Here is an 18,222-nt window from a genome sequence, read left to right as displayed (position 1 = left end):
TTAGAGTGAGCTGTAATATGCAAATAGGGTCCAGCGCTCCAATTACCCTTTAAAGATGGCATGGCTTTCTCTTTCTTCTCCATGAGCACGCAGCGCTTTGAGGGTATTTTGGAAAACTTTTGGTATAGTCGGGGTTAACTGGTTTTTTGACTGGAAGCTGAGCAATCAGAGATAACAGATTTTGCTGTGGTTGGTTGATTTGGCAGAAAAGCATGAACAGTTTTGGTTTAAATGATTGAATAACCTGATTAGCATTGTTTGGGGGTGGGTTTTTTTGTTGATGTTAAAGGCACAGCAAAGCAATTTTAAGGGTAATCAGATCACTGCCTTTCCCCAGTTGATGAACCGTTTTTTCAGAAGGCCTCACCTCTCCCCCCAACCTCTTCCTTGGCTCCTAAGATGACCAAGGAGAAAAATCAAAAACTCTCTTCCTTCGGTTTTCTAAATGTGTTATAAATACATACTTAACAGTGTACGTCCTATTCTAGCGGGGGGTTGACAAGATAGAATATTTTGAAAAAATTATGTAACTTCCACCAATTCCTTATGGGTTTGGGGGTTGTTTTTTGCTTTTCAAATGCAGAGACCTGCAGTATTTGAGAGCAAAGGTTCAGAATGTTCTAACCATATCGAAGTCAGGCTGTAGAAAAATTCCACCCTTACCTTTTCACAATTAGAAAGGTTATAAATAATGTATTTGGCTGAAAAGGAAGCTCAGCCTGTGGCAGATGGTATCATTCTAGAGAACCAGGGTTTCTGTGAAGATGGCATTCTTTCAGATCGGAACTCGAGCAGACTCTCAGAAAGAGCCGGAGCTCCTCATAGGGCGCAGACATGTGCTTTATGGATCTTAGAAAAGCTTACAACTTGGCTCCTAGGATGAGAATATTGTGTCACACTGGGGTTAGGAGACCCACAGCCAATTTCTGCCGACTTCCAAACTGTATTTCCTGACGCTGGAAGCTGGGGCCTCTTCCTTGGTTTGTGTTCCTGGGTAGTGTTTGAACTTGGGATTTACACAGAAGGAGTTTTATCAGCCTGGTTATTTTAGTCCCTGAACGTGGATGCTTTCCACAGACTGGCCACCAAATAAGAAGACTTGTCAGGCAAGCCGTGCCCTTTTCCCAGTGCTTTGGAGAAGCTCGTATAAATAGACACCCAGAGATCTGGGAGAACACGAGCACTGAGCTCGGTGACTTCCAAGACATCTGTGAGGAAGTAGCTTCAAAAACCTGGAAGGGAGCTCTTGCAAATTCAAGAACAAAGGTTCTTCAAACTCTTTGAGTTTGAGCTTGACAGCTAAAACTGATGGATCGAAAAGATTCCCTGTGACAATTAAACTAACATTACCTTTGACCTTTAAGAAAACAAAGAGAGAAGAGGACTTTCTGGTAGCCTGCAGTAATGACTTATTTCAGTGACCTTTTATCCATCACCAAATAGGTTGCCCAGCCCTGTGATAGGTCCAGGCTATATGGAGATAAGCCCCAAGGCTCACCCACCTAGTAGGAAACAAACAGCGTGATGGGTGCCATAGAGGTTCTATGTACGGGATGTTTGGGCCATCAGGAAGAGCCTTGCAGGAGTCCGCGCTGAAATTGTATCCTAGGTGAGCAGCTGTTAGCTAGAGATGGAAGAGGGCATGGATCAAATAAGTCAGAGGAGTGGTGTGTATCTTCCTGATGTCAGCTACCACCTGGTACCTACTGGCCAGCTTTGGAAGATACCACCAAATTGGAATATCGAAACAAATGGAAATGCTCTTTTTCATTGATGTTTTCCCTTGTTACCCCTTGACCCGACTTGTCATTGAATCATTTAATTTGTATCCTCTTTGTTCTTTCATAAGAAAATTTCTTTGACTTAAAATACATCATTTGAAAATTGTATCTAAGACTCATATGTTATTTAAAGCATAGTCTTTCGACTGATCTGAAATGTGATCACATAATAAAAGCCAATGAAGAGGGAGGCAGAGGGTTGTCATAGTAATTAACTTCTCTTAAGTCCATACTCCTTATGTTCCAGGCTCTGTGCTAATTGTATCACATTCATTGTTTTATTTATTGTCAGTCCAAGTGGAGATAGTATGTCTCTTCAAGTCATTATTTTTCTAGTGACTTGTTCAGTTCTAGGCACATAGCAGGAGTTCCATAGATAGTTCCTGGATGAATGAAAAAAAAAAAATGTCCATATGAATAGGTTCTCAGAACAGCCCCAAGAGGTGACTGCTGCTGACATTCCCGTTTAGTACTGGGAATTGTCGTAGTGGTCAGTTAATCTGACCGAGGTCACACTACCAGTGTGTGATACATGTTGGACTTGAATGCAGGTTTAGCTCATTCTGCTTCATCAAATGAACATTTAGTGTGTATTTAATACATGCCAGGCATTTGGGCTGGAAAGGAATACAGAGCCCCAGGACCCCCATGGACTCATAGCTTAGTGAGTAATCTTTTTAGTTAGTGATCTTTTTAAACTACATCCTTTTGATTGACAGAAGAATCCCAAGCCTCTTTCTCAGAAACATGGATCTTCGTTTACCTACCCCTTATCCATCCTCAGCCCGTAGGAAAGTATTATCAATCTTGCCTTTCTCTTCTTTGTATTATCAAAACAAGAGGTGTTTCTTTATGAGTTTTCCAAATTTAAGATAGAGGACTGAATGTGATCTTTCAAATACCATGTGCCCCGCCAAGATTCTGAAATCTCTCTTCCCTGCCTTTAAAACTCATAGACCTAGTTAGATGCCATGCCTAAGCCTTCAATGGGGATTTTACCACAGGGAAAAAAAATGTCTCATGCAGTGGCTGCCTGCACAGTTTAGTTGGACATATCACTGCATATTGTTCCAGTAAAAATAGAGGTGACCCCAAGTTACCTGAATTATGGACTATTTCCCGGCCCCCTAAAAGCACAGAAAGATAGAGAATCTAGAAAGTTGCTTCGGCATGTGTCATAACCTGTGGATTAGCCTTTTGACTTATGTCTCACTTAGGCTAATATTTACGTTATTCAGCGTTTCCCTAAGCCCGCACCACTTGACAGAGTAGAAAGCATCCAGAAAGTCACTTAAGGACAGAGCCTACCAATTTAGGGTTAAACGAGGGCAGGGGGAAGCTTTGATGAACACGCACATATGGATATTATTTTCCACATATGGGTAATAATGAACTACATAGCACTGTTACATATGGGCTCTAGTTTTATAAAAATATTTCAGATGTTTTTTTTTCTTTTTCTCACACATTGTATATTTTTCTTCCTCCCCCACCCCCATATATTTTCCACTCTTGCTCTACTGAATCACATTAAATTGAAATGATCTGTTTACATGTCTCTTCCTAATAGACGGTAAACTTCTTGTAGGCAGAGGCTGTATCTTATCTGCCCTTGTATCCCTAGTACCAGCCAGGGACGTAGTAGGTGCACAGCAAAGAGCAAATCTCATAGATGGAACCATTGGCAAAGTCAGGTAGCCTGGACATTTGTCAAAAACCTCAGCAAAACTTTGATATTTCAGACTTTTCTGAAAACTAAGACATAAGCTACATCTAAAATTTACATGTACTATTATGTTAACATTTAAGAATCTGCCAGCATGTCTAAGTTGAATAGTAATAATTTTTTAAAAATTGGACCAAAGTAGAAGAACATGGGCTCTCACCCATTTGCAGAATCACAGTGATCCATCAGCCGTCTCAGTGGTTTTGTTAGTGTCTGACTTTATTGATCGATCATTAATAGAGGAAGTGTGATTGAAGCTGACGGATTGTTAACTGGATCAGGTAATCTTCTGGGTCCGGTTTTGGCAACCTTGCTAAGTATCTTTTTGTACCTTGGACTGAGGGACTCTCTTAGTCTGGATTAATGGCAGAGTATCGTGAGCCCATTAAGAATGTCTTTTTAGAGAAATGTAAAAATGACTATCCAGTAGAAAGTGTCAAAAAAAAAAAAAAAGAAAGATATCATAGTGCCTCTTAGGAAAGATAGCCATGTTTTACATCAATAATGTAACTCCAGCTTGTCCTTCACTGGAAGCTCTTCAAAGGTCCCCAAGGTTTACATATTACAGGAATGTGTGCATGGTACAAAATTAACACTGATGACGGATGTCAGGAGAAACAATGATAATCAAAAGAGCTCTACGTTAGAAGTAGCTTAAAGAAGGTAACGATGTAAAAATACTTTTGTCCCCAAACTGGCTTTTCTGCTTGTTCCCCGCCTTCTGTAAACCGTTTTCACCACAGACCACCTGAAGTCTGAAATGTAAGTTCTCATGTTTCTACACATAGGAGTGGAGGACAGATTGGCTCTGCAAAGTCTAATTATTCCTACGACTCAATGGGAAATTAATTTAGCCACTACTAGAGAATATGAGTGTTGTGGCTGGAAATAACCATGACCAAGTCACTGAAATGACCAGAACCAAAATTTCCTGGGAAGAAAATACTTTTCTTTGTTGAAAATGAGTTTAAAAAAAAAGACAAAACTAGTAATACATCAAAATCATTGTCTTTCTTCATTTTTCTATGTTAAACTGTTGACTCCATTTTCCAAGCTTTTGTTATTAGAAGCAGGATGAAGACAAGTGACAAAATAGGGCGTTTTCTTTTTTGTGGTATCCTTGAGAGATGAGTCACCATGAAATGCATATTTTAAAAAATGATATGGTTAGTTTGAAATTCAAAACCCAAGCCTTACTATATATGAAGCTAGCAATAAGATTGCAGCATATGTTTTTCTTCTGTTAGAGGATCTTTGTGAATAGTTTTTCTCTTCTTAAATGTGGTCAGTCAGCCTTGCAGCAGTGTTAATTTACCTCCAAGTGAAACCCAAATACCATGACTGGAAAGTGCAAGGGGTGTTTCCCAAACTTTAGTGGGCACGCAAATCCCCGGGGATCTGATTAAAATGCAGGTGTTGCTTGACCAGGTCTGGAGTAGGGCCCAATATTCTGCATTTCTAATAAGCTTCCAGATGATGCTGATATTATGGTCCCTGGGCCATCCTGGGAGTTGCAAGGATGGAGAATTTAGTCACCAAACCACAAAGTGGCATTTATTTATGAATTACAATCAGAAAGTCATCTCCAAGTATTTGGATTTATTGGGATCGGTGGAAGTTTGAAGTTTGTCCTCCCAGGAACACGTGACATTGGTGGAGGTCCCATACATACTAGAGCAAAGTCTGTGGGTGTGATCATTTTATACCAGTCTCAGTGGACTGTTGCTTTCTACTTAAATAAAGCATTTGATGCTCTACTTATTGACTTTGAAGAAGTCATGGCTTTAGGCTACAGTGTGAAACAAAAATGTATTGGTACTCAGTTGATGAAAAAAAGTTACAGTTTCCACAATTGAAATCATGTCCGTGTTCTGTCTTGTGCCGCTGTGTATTACAACTGTTTCCATCCCCCTCTTCATGCAGAGTATGATTTCTTCCATTGTGAACAGCACTTACTATGCAAATGTCTCAGCAGCAAAATGTCAAGAATTTGGAAGGTGGTACAAACATTTCAAGAAGACAAAAGATATGATGGGTAAGCAGAAAACCGTTGCAGCGGTGGCTACATACCATTACGTGTCATTTGGGGGTTTATCCAAGTTGCATGTAAAGCCAGGTCTTGTGATTGCCCAATTAGAGATCAATTTAGAATGTTTCTTGGAGGGTGGGGAGTGGGTCTGAGTATAATGAGATAATTAAATTCAATAAATGTTTGTGTTTAAATCAGCCCAACTGACTTGGTTGTCAGACATGCAGGAGATGGAGGCGAGGTGGGGTGGGGGGGGTGGGGAGCTGTCATTTTTTAACATCTCAGTGAAGACCTAACCAGGCCTTGAATAACTAATATTGGCTGTGGGTTCTCTCAGAGATAAATCATGCTTTTATGTTTTTTTTGAGTTTTCTTTGAGAGAAAGGGAAAGTGCCAGTTTTTACACCCAATTTTTGAGGATATTCAATTGTATTTATAGTCTCCACAGTTGAGATCAAGTGATATTTACAGCTATAGTCTCCAGCCCCCCCAGATAGGCACTTTGGTGAGCCTATTGCTTTACCATCCGTAACCAAAGAACCATTGCATCATTTCTAGACTCTCAATGCCATGGCATCCTATCTTAACATGTAACTTTAGGTCAATATTTGTTACGCAGGAAATACATTAAAATTATCTGCAGTGTGAAGTGACAGATAAAAGTTGTGTGTTGTACCCTACCTAGCATTTAGATTATGTCATTTCTCCCTGTTGAGTTTGTTAGTGTTCGTTAAAGCAAACACTGTGATTAAGGTTAATGTTTTAATTTCTATTAAGGTTTTCTTTCTTGTACCTACCAAATACAATGTTTTAAAATAATATAGGAATGGGATGTTTAATATGCATAGCATTACGTTGTGTTTTAAGTCTATTTCTGTTTACTTCCATTACATTCATTCAGTAAAACAATAATAACTTCTCCTGAAGATTTTAAGAGGCAAGAGAACCTGAATTTTGAGCCTGTTTTAGCTTTTAATATTTGAAGCAAAACCATCCATCTACCAAAACAGATTCTTTGCCGTTTATAGCTTAGAGCTGTAATGAAGACAATGCATCATTTTTTGGAATAATTGCTTGAATTACTATTCCCTGTGAATGGCCCACTTGGGCTGATATCACTGGTAGAAATGGAAGGTTTCTTCCCCAATGCTTAGTTATATTTTGCATATATCAGTGACTATAGCAATATGATAAGTTACTCTAAATATAAAGCCTGAATATTTAATAAAAAGAGAAATGATGATTAAAATCAACCCAGAGTCCACACATGGGAAGCATGGTGTACTATTTATTTATTTATTGGCTGCACTGCACAGCTTGTGGGATCTTAGTTCCCCAACCAGGGATCAAACCCGGACCCCGCAGCAGTGAAAGTGCGGAGTCTTAACCACTGGACCGCCAGGGAATTCCCGTGGTGTACTACTTAGAAAGACTCCCCCACTGACCATCCTCAGCCTTTCAGGTCAAGAGCATCCAAGCAGTCTCTTCCCTGTAGCAGGAAAGCAGTTGACACACTCACTATTCACTCTCAGCCAGTCCATGTGAGGGATCTAGCCAAGGGAGAAACATTCGTCCTGTGTGGGTGGTAATAAATTGCAAGATGGTGACAGTATCACCATTGCATCAGAGTGACTCCCTACCCCTTCCTTGAAAGATTGTCATAGCATCTGGTGATGGTCACAGCTTCTTCAAGAAGCATTTGGGTCTTAGCAACACTGGGTATGCTGGCTTGCGATACATTAAGTCCTTTGCTTCATTCTAAGAAATATTTGCAGCTATACCCATCATCTAACATGATAGTTAGAATTCAGCAAAACAGGACATGTAAGATACCCAGCCCAGGGTTCAACATGCACTCAGTTATCATTACTGATCATTATGACCACTTTTATTATTTATTATATTGATTAGTTTTCTATATTAACAGCTAGGTTCAAATTGAACGTAAGTAACATTTGTGTACTTCTTTTCTTGCAAACTTTTTGCCTGGAGTAGTAACAGTTAATGTATATATTATGAGAAAATACTTGCATATTTCTTTTTTCTACAGTTGCATGTGATCTTTTTCTAGCTCCACTCACTCTTTCTAGTTGCCGTTAAGGAAATAGTGTTCTTCTAGAAGCTATTTGGTTTTTGGGGGGCCGCATGCAGCACGTGGCTTGCAGGATCTTAGGTCCCCAACCAGGGATCAAACCCAGGTCCTCAGCCGTGAAAGCGCCAAGTCCTAACCACTGGACTGCCGGGGCATTCCCTAGAAGCTATTTTAAAATAAATGTTGCCTTATAAGAAGTAAGAGTGAATAATCGTTTGACCCCCAGACTAGTCACATAGACTTTGAAAATAATTGATTTCTGGCCTTAAATCTAAACCACATTATAAAACTAGAAAGCGTTATCCCCCTTTCAAAGTTTGTGCCATGGTGCAGAGGACAAAAGTAAAAGCATAGCCAGTTGCATTCCATCTTGAGATGTTCTTAGTTTCCTTGGACCTTGGGTGTGCCCTGTGCCTTCTGTCTGTATTAGGGAATGACCAGAGATCCTTATCAATGCAGATCATTGTTGGCTCAATGTGATTTTCCTTCTTGTCCACTTCAGTTGAAATGGATAGTCTCTCTGAACTATCCCAGCAAGGTGCCAACCACGTCAACTTTGGCCAGCAGCCGGTCCCAGGGAACACCGCGGAGCAACCCCCGTCCCCCGCGCAGCTCTCCCACGGCAGCCAGCCCTCTGTCCGGACCCCTCTTCCCAACCTGCACCCTGGGCTCGTGTCAACGCCCATCAGTCCTCAGTTGGTCAACCAGCAGCTGGTGATGGCTCAGCTGCTGAACCAGCAGTATGCAGTGAACAGACTTCTAGCCCAGCAGTCCTTAAACCAACAGTACTTGAACCACCCTCCCCCTGTTAGTAGATCTATGAATAAGCCTTTGGAGCAACAGGTTTCCACCAACACAGAGGTGTCTTCCGAAATCTACCAGTGGGTACGTGATGAACTGAAACGGGCAGGAATCTCCCAGGCAGTATTTGCACGTGTGGCTTTTAACAGAACTCAGGTCAGTTTTGTTTTATGTGTAAATGGTTCCTCTCTCTCTTTTTCTCTTCCTTCTTTAATCCCATCTATACTAATGTTTATGCTCTTACTTTGTACTAACATTTTTTTCCTTCTCTCCCTGTGGTCATATTGTCTATACCTGGGGGTGCCTACATTTTATCATTTCTCTGCTTATCGTAAACCTCTTCTACCAAGAGAAAGCTGTGTACAAATCGATCCTCATTCAGGGGCCTTGAAAGAATAAATATCGAAAATATTTCAAACTGACATTACCTATGCTTTTATGTAATGGAATTATAGACTGTTAGTAGCAGATTGAGAAAGGTTTGAGGACTTGGTCAAGGCCATTTCATTGGTAGGGCTCCAGGCTTCTAGCCCACTATCCGCCTTTCCTAGACCAGGGATCAGCAGACCTTTTCAGTAATAGGCCAGATAGTAAGTATTTTAGTCTTTGAGGGCCATAGCAGCCATAGACAGAAATGCATAAAACTATTTACAAAACAGGCCCTGGGGTAAGCTTGGCCTTGGAGGCCAAGATTTGCATATACCCCTTGTGTTCTCACCTTTGTCCTCCTGGGCAAATTCCTGTGAAGATATTATCAGGAAGGAAGATGTTTAGCAGGATGTGGAGAAAGGGTGATATACAGGAGAAGACCTAAGATAAAAGACATCTGAAAAGCACTAAAAAAATTGATTCCATTGGGCTTCCCTGGTGGTGCAGTGGTTGAGAGTCCGCCTGCCGATGCAGGGGACACAAAAAAAAAAAAAAAAAAAAATTGATTCCATTAAACACTGAATGAGAGGATTTTTTTAAATGTCTTTATTTTTTGAAACTAGTATGATATATACATGGTGTTTATTACACACACACACACCCTCCCCAGAAAAACCCCAGAAGAACATGTAACTTTGATTAGAATGAGGACATTATGTCCTTTTAACTTTTCTTGTTTTGCCACTGTTCTTTCGTCAATTTTTTTTTTTTTTTTGGCCTGACTCATACTTTCCTTTTGTATTTAAGTTATTTTGTTTATTACATGATTATAAGAATAAAATCCGGGGGCTTCCCTGGTGGCGCAGTGGTTGGGAGTACGCCTGCCGATGCAGAGGACACGGGTTCGTGTCCCGGTCCGGGAGGATCCCACATGCCGCGGAGCCATGGCCACTGGGCCTGCGCGTCCGGAGCCTGTGCTCCGCAACGGGAGAGGCCACAACAGTGAGAGGCCCGCGTACCGCAAAAAAAATTAAAATAAAAAATAAAATCCGGGTACAAAAATATCTAGTATTAATTCCTTGCTGGCAGTTTCCATACCTAGGAGAATCCCAGCTGTGACTTATTTTTGGCTTGCCTTCACTGGATTGAAACTTAGGAGGCCTTACAAAACCTTTAACTCAGTGTTTGTTTTCAGTTTCTTTAACTGTTTTTTGTACATCATCTGTCTGTGTTTAAAAGGGTGGTTGCAAAGTTATTTCTCAGGTTAAAATTGTATGGTTTTACCTAGTTTTATTAATATATCTTTACAACTTAAAAATGTGTTCATTATTAGGTGGTAAATTTAATATGACACCTCTATTCAGTTGGAGGGTCATTATTTTTAAAAAATGTTTTAAATGAATGGATGAAAGGATCAAGTCAGCCTTCTAGCTACTCCTGTTTCTGGCAGCATCCTTTATTTTTGTAAATAGCGGTAACTACCGGTACTTCTTAGTACTGGGCAAAAACCAGGCAGGTCTCTGCATAAAAGTTGCTTGTTGAACTGAATTGAAAGCCCACAAAGACAGCACTGACATGGACACAAATGACTCACAGATTCAGTGGAAAGCATTTTGGAAATTGAGCAAATTGTTATTTCTTAAAGGACCAAGGAAAGTGTGTTTTATGTAGTAAAGAGAGTCTAGCTGAAGGTGAAAAGGGTAAGGTCACCACCCATTAGTGTGTTTTTTCTTCTGTGGGGCTGTAATGTCCCAGGCATCATCACCCTGGAGAGTGACCATTTGTCCTCCTTGGGTTTTCATGTGGACGGATTCCACAGATATCAATAGGATTTGTCACTGGAAAAAAGACAGAGTTCTCTATTTTATACCCTATCAATCTCTTCGAAAAGATGGTTTTCTCTGTGGTTAACATTGAAAACAGTGACTTAATGTTTTCAAGGGAGAGAGGAGAATGAAACCCGGGTGCAGCTTGATATCCATCTCTTTATTAATAATAGCCAGTTGAGAAAGCGTCATTACCAAAAAATTGTCTGGAGCCCCGGATGACAGAGGGATTTGGTTTTAAACCTGTATAGAGGTAATTGGGACTCTTCCGTCGAAGTGGATGATGGGCCATGTTTGAAGCCGTCAGATTTCAATGAGAGTCATTGTCTATGTATATTTAAGAGTTCACTTTTGGGGAATTCGCTTTGGAACACGCAAGCATGCATGTCTTTTCGGTGGTCATACCAAAACACCACGCACACTCACGCGTACACACACAGCTGCATTTATTTTAATGATTATATATTCATATGAGTGTATGTTTATTTCAAACTGTATGCATTTCAATAAAAGCAGGTGCATCGTGAGAGTGTATGGTGTGAGTGTGGAGGATGAAAATACACATGCTAATGCATATGTATAGAGCAGGAGCTCTGCAGAGTTAAACCGCACAGACACATTTGTGTGTACTTATTACAGTGTGCAATTCCGGCTCCAGGTTTTAAAAAAGTTAATGTAAAATATGTACATACACATGCAGAGTTCTCTGATGTGATCGGATAAAGACACTGGCATCCTATAAACAGTATGTTAAAACATTCATTTTATAGATAATGCTGTTGTGAGTTGAGAATATCGACAGCTCTGTATAACTTTAAAATCCTGGGTCTCATCTTTCAACTCTTCATTGGAGAATTTTCTCATCAGCTTAATTGGGTCTCCTGAATTAAAACATACCCCTCTCTTTTAAGACATTCCTGTATCACTATTTTTTAAAGTCGAAACAAAAGAAAACAAAAAGATGAAAAAAATGTCTACCTTTTCTGAAAGCTTGTGATGAAATTTATATAATTCCTTGTTTTAAGGATGTTTCCGCCTTCTGAATTGATGGGCATATGTTCTTTAATTGCTACGGAAGGTACCAGCTTTTAGCATCTGTCATTCATTCAGTTATGCCTACTTGATGTCTTTTTAATGGAAACCCATGGCTAAAATTAATTGCTGAAGCTTCTAGATTTATACTTTTCAATTCACTTCTCTGTATTACTGCTACTTAAAGGTTGTGATAGAAGAAAATATATTCTTTAGTGCTCCCCCCGCTTTTTAAAATAAATCCCATAGTTTAACTCTGATCCCATTCTGTGGCTTTTCCCCTTTTTTCTCCCCCCTCCTCTTGTCTTTGGCACACTTTATTTTCCAGTAAAATAAAGAATGAAGATGGATTATTCAAAACTGATAACAGTAATGGACCATCATGTAATGTTTTATTGAATTTGAGTTCTGTAAATTATGTGGTGGAGAGAAATTTGCCTGCTTAAGTATAACAGAAATTGCTACTGTGTTCCTATAATTCTTCACAGTGTAATTTAAGAAAAGTCCACTCTCCATATCACTATTGAATAAAAGGTAAAAAGGTGCTATTACCCCAACGTGACAGCTCTTGTTTGGCCTCCCAACCGACAGAGATAAATGTGTCTGCTTATAACTTGCTTGGCCTGAGTCCAAGGTAGGAGGTGGAGTTTGAAAGTAGTCTTTCACCTGGACATGTGATTAAAAATTCACCAAACAAGAGGCAGGTAGCCTTGAAGAATCTTCTAGGTGTTTTATTTTTAGAGGGAGGTTTCATCAAATCATATTTTCCTTCTGAGGGCTTTGAAGTTCCACGAAGCTGATAAAAATCTATTTGAATCAGTGATTATGTTCAAAGAGGAGACAAACGGGAGGCCAGACAGGCTTTTTGTTCATATTGGCAGTCTCTTTCGCTTATCTGCTGTTTTAAAGAATTCATAATTAGCTTTTGGAAGTACTGATAATATTTATTGAAGGTTTTTCTTTCTTTTCCAGTACTAATGAATTTTACTTGTAAACTCTTTCTGGAATGTAAAAAAGGTTTAGGTATTCATCAGCAAGTTCACTCTTTAATTGAAAACATTAGAAATCTCACAACCACTATGGAATGGCGATGCAGAATAATTTTACGTTTTCATGTATAGAGCACATATTGAACAATTTGAAGATGTGAAGTGCCATGAAAAGCAGCTTCTCGTTTCCCATAAAATTGATATCCATGAGATGCTGGTAACATACTACATAATACACAAAATCGCAAGTTCTTTTTGGAAACAAAAATGACTAATGATTTTGTTTAATTTCATTCAGCACATTTATTGAACACCTGTGGGGCATAATATTGGTAAATATTTTAGTCCTGGTATTTCAGCAATAGCAAGTATGGTACATGATGACCATGACATGTTATTTTTTAGCATGAAGAAAAGTTTTTGGTAAGAGGTCTCTCTTACTATCCACCATGAGGCATTATTACAAATGACCTTGACCTAACTTGGCAAGTCTTAACTGGATTTTCAGTCATGGGAAATGGGAAACAAGGGCCACATACATCTTGAATCCATAAATGTAGCTACTCAAATAACAACAACCCAAACAGGACCAAAACGTGCATTCCCATATCCGGATTCTAATGCCAGTCGTTTCACATTCAGAATTTTCTCAAGTGACATCATTCTCTTTAAAAAAGTAATTAACACATTCTAATCAAAACATTTTCTAATAATATTTTCAAGCATTTCCACCAGGGGGCACTCCCCTCATTGAAAGCCTGGGCCAAAAAAAAAAAAAAAAACACACAAAAACCCGAAGGTTTGTAAAGTACCTGAGATTGTCTACACTGTCTGCTTTTGAGCTCTGTAAATGTCCCAGGATTTGAAATATCAGTCTAGACCTTCAACACATCCCAGGCAGAAAACCTTCACTCGCTCTAGTTAGAATAATTAAGTGGAAATAAAATGCTTTGCCCGGAAAACATTTCATATGCTCAAATGGGACGTCATGCTAATGTCAAAATATGAGTAGAGAAATTGCTAAATTCTCTCCCAGGTGACCTTCTATCTGTTACTTTAAGCCATACAGGAATGACTCAGTCTCATGTTAGCAAGACTTGATATCATTATGTATTTTTTCATGTGTTGGCTTTCTCACTGTAGTTCTCTGCTGTCTCTGGAAACATTTGTAATGGAAAGAGATGACATTTTGTTATCTGAGATCTCTGAATGTCTAATTTCAAATTTCCCAAATATAATAACATCTGTTTATAGGATCTCTTTTGACCTAAAGTGTTTTGTTTTTTTTATTGAAGTATAGTTGATTTACAATGTTATGTTAGCTTCAGGTGTACAGCACAGTAATTCAGTTTATATATTCTTATATATTTTTTTTCAGATTCTTTTCCCTTATAGGTTATTACAAAATATTGAGTATAGTTCCCTGTGCTATACAGTAGGTCCTTGTTGATTATTTTATGTATGTTGATAGTAGTGTGTATGTGTTAATCCCACATGCCTGTTTTATCCTTTCTCCCTTCCTCTTTGGTAACCGTAAGTTTGTTTTCTGTTTCTGTTTTGTAAATAAGTTCATTTGTATCATTTTTCTTAGATTCCGAACATAAGTGATACATGATACTTGTCTTTGTCAGACTTACTTCACTTAGTTTGATAATCTCTAGGTCCATCCATGTTGCTGCAAAAAAATTTTTTTTAATTACTGGACAATTAGTGTAGATAAACGTCTTACAAAGTGCCACATAACTTTCCACTGAAGGCTCACCTTGAGTACATTATTAATGACCATTAGAATTTTCCCATGGGGAGCATATCTTGTTAAGTTTCTGTCACCCATTTGGAATTTTTTCCTTCTATGGTCTGAATACACATAATCCATTTAGTAAATATTTATCAAACACTTACGTGGCAGGCATTGTGCTGGGATGACAAAAAAAGAGTATTAGGCTATTGAACTCAAGGAATTTATAATGTATTTATGTGTACTGTATGTTTCTCTTTCTGTAGAGTTAAGATATATTGCTTTGTGAAATACATCTTTTAATATCTTTAAAATTTTTTTATCCCCATTTGGTAGGGAAGAGTTTAGAGCAAGGGCTGTTTTTTTTACACCTATTTTCAAACATTGTTTCTGAGACCTGTATTTCTTGGTTTCAACGTGACACATCAAAAACACAGTCAATCTAATTAGTCGGCCTTGCGCAAATTAAATAGCTGGGTGATTGACTGCCTGTTTGACTGAATTTTAGTTAAATTGACTGGATGTTTTGCTCATGTATAAACACAGTTGCAACATTACTTGTCAGTATTATAAATGAAAGGACAAGTACCCTTCATTCTTCAGTCACATTTCTTAGGGTGAAACTGGCTTCCCTTGCATAGACCAAATGAGAAACTAAAATGTACTCTTAAGCCCCCGAGCCTATTGGAGGATCTTTTTTAATAGCAGCCTATATAGATCGTTTTTGAAGTGGACACTGCTTTTATATTGTCTGTACCCAACTGTTATCTTGGGGCAATATGCTACATTTTCCTTGAGGAATTGGGAACAAAGCCAGGTTTGCGCTTCTAGGAAACCATGAAAAAACCCCAATGTTACAACGTTGGGGCTTGGTTGTTTTGACATGACACTTTACCTCCCTTTCCCAAATGTACCCTGTTGCCATTTCTGCAGGGTTATTAGAAAGTGAAATTTGCAAATGATATAGAGATCTCCACAACATTTTATTCTGAGCCATATTATGATAAACTGAAATGTAGAAAGCAAACACGTCTTGGCATTCCAGGCATTTTTTCATGCGGAAGGTTGAAGAGGTAAGGCCTGCTCAGTCCTTATCAACTGGGCAGAAAATGTTTCTAATCCTTGTATTTCATATAAGCCCTTAAACAAAATTGTGGAGAAACACCCATTTTTAAAATGCATTCTTCCAAAAATTAAAGAAGTAGTTAACAATTCTCTGTTATTTGGGGAGGAATACCATAAAGAAGTTTACTAATGGTTTGTGAATTTCTTCTAGCACTATTAAAAATGTTTATTCCTCAAGAAATTTGATTTTTACAGAATTTGGTAATATTCTTTTTCTTAGCATGCTATGATGGATTTTTGCAGTGTGGAAAGGGGGTTATGTATTTCAAATTTAAAGGATGGTTTCTGAAGTTCAAATTTTCAACCTGTTACTCGGAGGTATATTGTATAGTAAGCAGTATAGTTTCCTTAAGCGGTAAATAGAAAGAATCACTTGTCATTGACTCCAATAATTTGAAAACCAAGGAATAATGTAAAATATTGCCTGCAAAAACATAGCATAAATCTTAGATGATGCTTTAGTGATATTCTTTTTCCTAGTATGTTACAATTCATTTTCGAGTATTTTCTTTGTAAATCCTACTTCTCTCGAAATGGCTTTGTATCTTTACATATTGGGCTGTTGGCATTCCACTGCCTTTGTGTTGGCAGCTTGAGAACTATACAGTTCAGTGCTGTCGTATTATGAGCATTTCATTTATTCTTAACTTGCCTCAATCCTGTCTCTGTGAAAGATTTCATGGCAAGTTAAGCTACTCAAAAGAAGGAGACCAATTAGGCAGTTGCAGTTTATGTTATATGTAAAGCAGACGCTTAATAAAATTAAGAATACAATTGAGGCTCTCTTCTCTACCACTTCAATTGTAACTAATATATTCCTATGTGGAATTAATGCTTCTGACTGTTCATTTTCTGAACAGTGAAGAAGAAAAGGAAAGGTTCACCGCGGGCTGGGCAGAGCATGGGGGCAAGCTCACCCTGTGCCTTTCATTCCCTGCAGGGCTTGCTTTCAGAAATCCTACGAAAGGAAGAGGACCCCAAGACTGCATCCCAGTCTTTGCTGGTAAACCTTCGGGCTATGCAGAATTTCTTGCAGTTACCGGAAGCTGAGAGAGATCGAATTTACCAGGATGAAAGGGAAAGGAGCTTGAATGCAGCCTCAGCGATGGGTCCTGCCCCCCTGATAAGCACACCGCCCAGCCGCCCTCCCCAGGTGAACTCTCTTTTTCCTCCTCACCTTTCTGCTTTTTGTTTTTGTTTAAAAGAAAGAAAAAGTCGAAGGAAGAATCTCAACAAGCATGAGAAAGGTAGATGGATAGGGATTTTTTTTTAATAGTAATTCATAGACTTGCTTGAGGAGAATTTGGTCCCAGCTCACTAATTCTGATATAAAAACAAGTAGCTACTAATTAGATAGAGGGAAAAAAAATTACTTTGTGTTGCTTCATTTGGGGAGTTCTTTGGGGGTGAAAAGTCATCTTGAAATGGGATATTTGGCCCTACTACTATTAAGTAAAAAGGTATTTTAAACTCAATAGGAAAAAAAAAAGGAAAAAAAAAAAGTAATGAAGTCCATTTTATCCCTGCGCGTTTTAGAACCACCATTTGAATAGTAAATAAATAAAAATAAATAATTCCATTTGTATTTATGCTTTCCAATACCAACTGCAGCTGGTACCAATTACGCATCATCTCGTTTGTAATCTTTCATAATTAAGTTTAATACAATCCTTGAAGGCAGCTTTAAATGGGGCTGATAAGGAATTCCATCCATATTCCCAGAAATGGGCACATTTTCTATTTTCCAAATTTTTGCACTTTTTAGAAAGGACAGAAGTCACCTGCCAGGTAATTTTGTGTATGCGCATCTGTATTTTTTTTAATCAAGTTTAAAAGGTAGCCTCAAAACTATTATGAGAATTGAGAAGTTAATTTTCAGTACAACTATTAGAAACAAATTTGAGAGTGGATTAGATGTAAGATCCACAAGCAAATATATTTCTTACACATTTAATTTGTGGCCTGTGCAACTCTTAACAATGAGGTCAGCTAAAACGATGGAAAGTAAATATGGAGTACTAATTAAAAGTGTTTATGTAACATAATGTCATAATGAAATTATCTCTTAATGTTAATTTCATCAATAGTAAAAAATGGTCATCCATTTCCAAGTATAGAGATAAAACTCACTCAACACTAAAAGTGAAACTGCCATAGATACTCCATAAATAAGAAATAGACATAATATACAGCCACTTGTGGAGGGTCTTAAACTGCATATTGTAACGTTCTGAAATGATTGTTGTTTGGAACCATCCCAAAGGTCCATTTTCTCCATTTTATTCAATGAAAATCAATTAAGTCTTAATGTCTATAGGAGCAGACGATAAAGAAGGCATTGCTGTAATTTTAAGAAAGATACGTTTCTCTAAGCAGAAAAGAATGGCACCCAAATACATGCATACATATCCATCTGCCGACACACACACTTACTGAATTTGATCTGTTAAGCCTTCAATACAATATTTCTTACCAAAAAGAATGAGGAATTCTTTATATACATATATAACTTTTGTAAGAGTGATTAAACAAAAAATACTTGGACTTGATTGAACACTGAGTTTGTGGTGTTTAGAGTTATCATATATACCATCAATAGTTAATTTTGCTGTTGCAGCCATCATTGGAAGGCCTCTGGGCAGAGTTATTTTACTTATCACTTAATCTTGCAATACTAACAAAAGAAGGGCTTACTTAAGACCAGTGTGAATTTA

General features: G+C 38.3%; 1 protein-coding gene across 4 annotated transcripts in view; it reads left to right on the top strand.

Moving 5' to 3' along the window:
• The window catches only part of SATB1 (SATB homeobox 1), a 101,594-nt gene that overhangs the window by 42,234 nt on the left and 41,138 nt on the right, over positions 1-18,222 (top strand). For all 4 annotated transcript variants that reach the window (XM_024742034.1, XM_024742031.1, XM_024742032.1 and 1 more), the window contains 3 exons: positions 5,431-5,542; positions 8,131-8,585; positions 16,449-16,661. In XM_024742034.1, the coding sequence (XP_024597802.1) occupies positions 5,431-5,542; positions 8,131-8,585; positions 16,449-16,661 (780 nt within the window). The remainder of the gene's footprint in view (positions 1-5,430; positions 5,543-8,130; positions 8,586-16,448; positions 16,662-18,222) is intronic.

The sequence above is a fragment of the Neophocaena asiaeorientalis genome, unplaced genomic scaffold (genome assembly GCF_003031525.2).
Source record: "Neophocaena asiaeorientalis asiaeorientalis breed wild unplaced genomic scaffold, Neophocaena_asiaeorientalis_V1.1 scaffold154, whole genome shotgun sequence".
NCBI classification, from domain to species: domain Eukaryota; kingdom Metazoa; phylum Chordata; class Mammalia; order Artiodactyla; family Phocoenidae; genus Neophocaena; species Neophocaena asiaeorientalis.
The sequence above is the reverse complement of the archived record's forward strand: the minus strand, read 5'-3'. Positions and strand labels throughout refer to the sequence as shown.